This window comes from Rattus norvegicus, chromosome 20 (genome assembly GCF_036323735.1).
Source record: "Rattus norvegicus strain BN/NHsdMcwi chromosome 20, GRCr8, whole genome shotgun sequence".
In the NCBI taxonomy this organism is placed as follows: Eukaryota; Metazoa; Chordata; class Mammalia; order Rodentia; family Muridae; genus Rattus; species Rattus norvegicus.
Window position 1 is genome coordinate 43,806,114 of NC_086038.1, and position 7,953 is coordinate 43,814,066.

The 7,953-nt window shown below is 42.6% G+C and overlaps 1 protein-coding gene across 1 annotated transcript; it reads right to left on the minus strand.

The window, feature by feature from the left end:
• Nucleotides 1–5,763: 5,763 nt before the first annotated feature.
• Rfpl4b (ret finger protein-like 4B) lies at nucleotides 5,764–6,971 on the minus strand. The gene has a single exon (XM_063279688.1). It carries the CDS (start codon nucleotides 6,969–6,971, stop codon nucleotides 6,081–6,083), a length of 891 nt encoding a protein of 296 aa, XP_063135758.1. The 3' UTR covers nucleotides 5,764–6,080.
• Nucleotides 6,972–7,953: the final 982 nt, after the last annotated feature.

The window sequence follows — 7,953 nt, forward strand, 5'->3', positions numbered from 1 at the left end:
AAATTGAGTGGCAGACAAAATCAGAGATCAGAGAATGATTTGACAGAATAGGATGCCCAATTCTCACAAGAACAGATAGGAAAAGAGGTGACTTAAGAAAGAGCAATGCACAGAGAGAGAGGGAGAGGGGAGGGGAGAAAGAGAGGGGGAAGAGAAGGAAGAGGAAGAGGAAGAGGAGGAAGAGGAGGAGGAGGAGGAGGCAATTTTACCAGGAGAGTTTTACAAAGACAGGTTAAGAGAAAGCAAGTTTAGCACATATGCAGGTAAAGACAGAACAAGCCAGAGAATGAGAAGGAACCAGAAGATTAGACCAGATTTGCAGCCAAACTTAGTATGAGGTCAAGCAGAGTAATTCAGTCAGAAGCTGAAAGAAGCCAATTTCAATCAACCATCTTGGAGAGAAGTTTTGATCCAGAATAGCTGAGTTGAATCAACCAGCTAGAGTTCAGAAAGAACTAGAAACGGCGACCTTAATTAGCGGCAAGTCTTAAAGGCTGAAAAAAATTCTAGGCCTACATTAGATTGTATGGAGGCTAGAAGCTTCCTAACCTTCCTAGGACTATGTTAGCAGACAAGCAATATGCCTCAGAAACAACAATTACTACAGAAGGATAAAAATTACATTCATATTATACCTACAATCTGTTCTGCCTGCAAGATGTGCTTTGGCAATGATGCTGTAGAACCTGTAGGAATGGCCAACCAATGTTTAGTTTAACTTGAGGCGCATGCCATGAGAGGGAGATTATTCCCTACCCTGCCTGGATGACCAGGAACTGGAAAGTTGATGGCCCAGAGACCTAAGGTAGAACCAAACATGACAGACAAAAGAATAAATGAATGAATGAAATAAAATGATTCCTAATGATATTCTTCTATACTCAGACTGATGTCTGGTCATCATCAGAGAGGCTTTCTCTAAGCAGCAGATGGACACAGAGCAGAAACCCACAGCCAGACATTATGTAGAGAGTCTAGATTGGAGATCTTCATCAGGTCCCTCCTCTCAGAGAAGGGGAGGAAAGATTGGAAGAGTCAGAGGCTTGAGTTTAGGGATGGTGATTCCCCAGAAGTTATTTTGTTGTTGAGGATAGTTTTTCGCTATCCTGGGTTTTCCATTATTCCAAATGAATTTGCAAATTGCTCTTTCTCAGTGAAGAATTGAATCTATAAAAATGTGCATATAATAATAAAATAGTGCTTTCTGTTTTTATTGTTGAGATAAAATGCCATGACCAAAAACAATGTGGGTTAATCTCATTAACACTTACATATCGCAGATCAAAGGAAGTCAGACAGGAGTCCAAATAGGAGTGGTTCCTGAAATAGAGAATATGAAGGAATGTTGCTTACTAGCTTGTTGCTTATTTATTTATTTACTTTATATCCAGATCGAAGCTTCCCTTCCCACCTCACTTGACACTCCCTCTCTCAACTCCCCTCTCTCTATGCCTTTTTCCTCAGAGAACAGGAAGTCTTCCAAGAATATCAACCCACCTTGGTATAACATGTAGGACTAGGTATGTTTTCTACTGAGCCTAGACAAAGGAGCCCAGTTAGGAGAAGGGAGTCCAAATGCAGGCAACAGAGTCAGAGACAGCCTCTGTTCCAACTGTTAGGGGCCCTACATGAAGACCAAGCTACACATCTGTTGTATGTGTGTAAGGGGCCTAGGTCCATCCCATGCATGTTCTCTGGCTGGTTGTTGACACTTAGTGAGCCCCTATTGGCCCAGGTTAGTTGATTCCATCACACCAAGTCTCTGCAAAGCTAGGCATATCCTCTCCCACAAAGGCCAGAGAAGGGAGCCCAGGTCAGGAGAACATATTCCACAAACATGCAACAGCTTTAGGGATAGCCCCAGCTCTAGTTGTTGGGGGACCCCCATGAAGACCAAGCTACATATCTACTACATATGTGTAGGGGTCTAGGTTCAGCCTGTGAATGGTCTTTAGTTGGTGGCTCAGTCTCTGAGAGACCCCAAGAGTCCAGGTTAGTTGACTCCTTTGGTCTTCCTGTGGAGTTCCGATCTCTTTCAGGGCCCTCAGTCCTTCTCCCAACTCTTCCATAGGAGTCCCCAAGCTCTGGCCACTGGTCAGCTTGGGCCTCTGCATCTGTTTTAGTCAGACACTGAGTGGAGTCTCTTGGAGGACAGTTATGATAGGAAAGCATGACAGAACATCATTAATAGTGTTAGGGACTGGTGCTCGCCCATAAGATGGGTCTCAAGTTGGGTCAGTTATTGGTTGGCAATTCCCTCAGTCTCTGCTCCATTCTCATCCCTGAATTTCTTGTAAACAGGTTAAATTTGGAATTTAAAAGTTTTGTGGGTGGGTTGGTGTCCCTATTGTTCTATAGGGGTTCCTACCTGACTACAGGGGTTGGCCCCTTCAGGTTCCATATCCCTACTGCTGTCTTAGCTAAGGTCACACCCTACCCCATTGATTCTCAGGAAAAACAAAACAAAACAATGCGCCCGAACGCACGCACACACACACACACACACACACACACACACACACACACACACATACCACACAAACATCAAAATAACAGGGATTAAAATCACTGGTCATTAATATCTCTCAACATCAAGGGACTCAATTCCAATAAAATGAAAAGGCTAATAGAATAGATGCAAAAACAGGATCCAACATTCTGTTACATACAAGAAACACACCTCAGCCATAAAGATAGACATTACCTCAGAGTAAAGGCCTGAACAAAACCTTTCTAAACAAACAGACACAAGAAGCAAGCTGGAATAGACATTCTAAGATATAATAAAATAGACTTTAAACCAAAATTACTAAAAGGAGATTAGGAAGGACACTTCATACCCATCAAAGGAAAAAAAATCTAAGATGACATCTCAGTTCTGAACATCTATACCCCAAACACAAGGGCACCCATATTTGTAAAAGAAACATGCAAAACTCATATCAAACCCCACACATTAAGAGTGGGAGACTTCAACACTCCACACTCACCAATCAACCAATCAACAGGTCATCCAGACAAGAATTAAACAGAGAAACAATGAAACTAACCAATATTATGAAACAAATGGAAATAACAGACATCTACAAACGCTTCACCCAAACACAAAGGAATATGCCTTCTTCTCAATACCTAATGGATCCTTCTCCAAAATTCACCATATAGTCAGTCACAAAGCAAGTCTCAACAGATACAAGAAAATTAAAATAATGCCCTGTATCCTATCAGATCACCATAGATTAAAGCTGGCTTTCAATAACAATAGAAACACCAGAGAACCTACACTCTCAAGAAAACTGAACAACTCTCTATTAAATGATCTCTGTGGCAGGGAAGAATAAAGAAAGAAATGAAAGACTTTATAGAATTCAATGAAAACAAAAGATACAACATACCCAAATTTACAGGACCCAATGAAAGCAATGCTAAGAGTAATGTTCATAGCACTAAGTGCCTCCATAAAGAAAGTTCTCATATTAGCAATTTAAAAGAACACCTGAAAGTTCTAGAAAAAAAGAAGCAAGTGCAACAAAGAGGAGTAGAAGGCAGGAAATAATCAAAATCAGGCTGAAATTAGCCAATTAGAAAGAAAGAAAATGATACAAAGAGTCAACGAAACCAAGAGCTGGTTCTTTGAGCAAATCAACAAAATAAATAAACCTTTACATATATATATATATATATATATATATATATATATATATATATATATATATATTTACTTTACATCCCAATCAAAGCTTCCCTTCTTGTCTTAGTTAGGGTTTTACTGCTGTGAACAGACACCACGACCAAGACAATTCTAATAAGGACAACATTTTATTTGGGCTGGCTTTCAGGTTCAGAGATTCAGTCCAGTATCATCAAGGTGGGAGTATGGCAGCTTCCAAGCAGATATGATTCAGGAGGAGCTAAGAGTTCTGCATCTTCATCTGAAGGCTGCTAGCAGAATACTGGCTTTCAGGCAGCCTGGCTGAGGGTCCTAAAGCTCATGCCCACAGCGATACACCTACTCCAATAAGGCCACACCTAGTCCAACAGGGCCACACCTTCTAATAGTGCCACTCCCCGGACTAAGCATCTACAAACCATAACATTCCACTCCCTGACCCCTATAGGCTTGTTCAAACATATGAGACTACCTAAACATAGGATAGTAAAAATACATTTAGTCCAACTTCCAAAGCCCCCATAAAAGTCCAAAGTTTTGAGATCCATCCAATAACTTAACTATAATCCCCAAAGCAAGACAAGAAACCAGCTGGGCAAACTCCAAACTCTGTACCTCCATGTCTGATGTCAAGGCAGTTTTCAGATCTTCAACTCCTTTGTCATCTCTGTTAACTTCAACAAACTTCTGTCTCCTGGGCTATTGCCACTCCCTGTTAGCAGCTTTCCTCAGCAGATATCTCACAGCTCTGGCATCTTAAATATCTTGGGGTCTCCAAGACAACTTCAAAGTTACAACTTGTTTCAATAGCTGGAATTCTCACATGATGTTCTGGGCTCATCCAAAGGGCTCATCACCACTCCAGCTCTGCCCTCTGTAGCGCTCTAAGCTCAGGTTTATCCACTCCACTGTTCCTGCTGTTCTTGGTGATCAGCCCATGGTACTGGCATCTCCAATACACTGGGGTCTTCTGCTGCAACCAGGCTTCACCACTAGCCTCTCCATAGGCTCTCTTCATGGTGTCAAGCCTTAAATCCTTTGCATGACCCCTTTAGTTCTGGGCCATCAACTACACCTGAGGCTGCACCCTCACCAATGGCCTTCCACGGCCTCTCACAGTGCCAAGCCTCAGCTGCCCTTCATGTTGCCTTCATGCCTTCAAAACCAGTACCACCTGGGTGACTCTTGTGTATTACCAAGTATAGCTGTAGCAAGAAGTACATCCTCAGCCATCTCTGGAACACAGCATCTTTGTGCTCTCAGAAAACACTTCCCAGAAAATTTCACCTCAGTGATGCCAGTCTCAAGCACCGCTAATTTCTCAGCTCCCACAAACTAGCAACAACTGTCCCAGTAGTCCCTTCTATTCTAGATTCTAAAGCTAGAGTCACATGGCCAAAGATGCTGATCTATGCTGCTTGCAGGAGCTGGAACATGACCCCCTTGTTTTATTACATTATCACTAATTTTCTGTTTTCCTTCACTACCTAAGCTTGGCTGTCCTGGATCTTGCTCTGTAGATTGACCTTGAACTCAGCCCTCTACATGGCTGTCTCTCCTGGGGTTAAAGGTGTGTACCACCGAGCATACAGCTACATTTAGCTGGGTAGCATCTTGCCCCAAGGTCACCACTCCCTTAATTCAATTTAATATCATTGAACACAGGATTTAGCTTCATTTCCCTTGCTGGTGTCCCATTAATACTCGAACCATATGTTTTATATTTTTCCTTTCTAGACTTCTATGCTTGCTCAAAATGTTCTTCATGAGCCTTAACCGGAGAACAAAGTCTCTGCTGGGCTTTTTGAAACTTCCTTTGTCAATGCAATCGTGTCTTAGTTATGGTTTTACTGCAGGGAACAGACAAGACCAATCAGCCTGTGTGTGCCCTCACCAACAATGAACTGAACATTATTGCATCAATCACTAATGTTTTAAATGCCCTACAGGTTTGTCTACAGCCTGATCTTATGGAGGCGTCTCAACTGAGGCTCCCTTTATCTCTTAGATGACTCCAATTGGTACTAAGTTTACATAAAAAACTAGTAAGCACAGACACTCCATCTCCATAAAATATTGACAGTATTTTATTTATTTATTTATTTATTTATTTATTTATTTATTTATTTATTTTATGTACAGCATTCTGCCTGCATATGTGACTGCAGGCCAGAAGAGGGCACCAGATCTCATTACAGATGGTTGTCAGCCACCGTGTGGTTGCTGGGAATTGAACTCATGACCTCTGGAAGAGCAGTCAGTGCTCTTAACCGCTGAGCCATCTCTCCAGCCCAACAATATTTCTTTATGTAAAAAAATATACAGTACATGCTATTTGCCTACAATATAGTTATCCCCAGAGTGATCTCAGGAGTTCCCCAGAAGTCTACCAACTCTTAGTGCAATGTCTTTACCTTGGTCCTCCAGTCTCTGGTAACTTGACCTTCTGAAAACTAGTAATTGATGAATTACCCAAAGGCAGATGTTCAAATGGGGCACCACTTTTCACTTCCACTGGCAACAAAGTGGAACAAAGGAGTGGGCTCCAAGAAGCACAGAGAATGGTGCTAGTAGGTGAGGTCATTACTTTCCTCATCACAAACATGGTTTCTTCAGTAGTCCGGGCTTTGCAAATCCTTACCTGGCAAAGGCCAGGGCTTCCATGGTGTCTTTCTGAGATAAAATTAACTCTGATTCCTCTTGTCTTCTTGCCAAACAACTGGAACTCATGTTCACAGAGTAAATAGATGTTCCTCCTCCTGACTGGCTTCTTGCAAATACGTAGAGCCCATTCCTCCCCTTTCTCCACATCAACTTCCCAGTGGCAGACTGAAAAGAATTGGGAGCAGTCCACCACACCAGCTGAGGGAATGAATCTTCTGGGATCTTCCACCAAATTATGACCAGGCTTCTCACAGCAGACAGGCCTTAAATCATTAGAAGGCTCTAGGGAGGGCTCAGGAGTCTTAGCTGCCAGAGCTCTATCCTCTGAGACCAATCCCAGGAGTCCAGTGATCTTCACTATATGTTGCTTCAGTAAGGGGCCATGCTGTTTTAGAAGGATGACCAGCTGTTTCATGACTCCATCAAACTTGATAGGACTCTTGTGTTCTTCTCGACACAAGGGACAGTTCATTATCAAGTCTTCTGTGTTTGTGAACCATTTTTTACTGCACTCCAAGCAAAATACATGGGAGCAGGAGAGATAAACAGGATCAGAGTAAAGGTCCAGGCAAACTGGACAGATTGCCTCCGTTTCCAAGTGGGTTCTCGGAGTCCTCCTTCGAGGTGAAACAACCATTCTTCAGTTTCTGGAAGGAACTGGTAGTCGTCCTTTGACACCTGAGATGTAAATAAATCCAATACAAATATTTACCTACATAGTTCCAGGTGATACTAGACCACCAAAGAATCATAGTTGAGTTGATCATCTGTGACATTTTTTAAAAGACATCTAAAATGACCAAAATTCAGGTGGTTAGAAGAAGGAGACAAAGCAGCCAAGGGTATCTTTCCAATCAGGCCAGCTTTCTGGGAATTCTCTGGAAACTTCTGGGTGAAGAGTTGTCTTCTCTGACCAAAACTTTTAGTTGTGGGCTCTGATCCTTCCTGGATCTTTAACTGATCTAGACGGGAGTGGACGTCTTCACCTTCCACCCTGGTTAACATTTCTTTCTAAGGCACTTGCAGATTTCTTTTTCCCTGTTTGCAAGGATTTAATTGAGGGTTTTTTTTTTCATGTTTATTTATTTATTCACTTCACATCCTGATTGCTACCGCCAACTCCTCCCATTGGACCTATCTCCCCACCTGCAAATATGTAGCAGATGTACAAACTTGGTCTTCATGTGGGTCTCCCAACCACTGGAGTGGGAGTTGTCCCTAAAGCTGCTACCTGTCTATGGGATGTGTTCTTTAAGGTGGGCTGCCTTGGCTGGCCTCAGTGGGTAAGGATGCACCTAGTTATGCAGAGGTCTGACGTGCCAGGTTGGGGGCAGGGGGTAGATATCCAGGGGAAGCCTCCCCCTTCTGAGAGAAGTAGGGAGTGAGGCAGGACTGTATTCTTTTTTTAATCCTCACCTAAATTCAATCATAAAACCAAAGTCAATCCTAGTACAGTTAACAAAGAAAAGTGACTAAGGAATCTATAGAGAAGATTCTGGGGAATAGCAAGGGAATAGCCAGGGGAGAGTAGGGGATGGAACAAGAAACCAAGAAGATGGACATAGACCAGCAGGTAGATGAACTCAGGGAGACACTGTGAGAGAGAAGTGGGCCAGGAC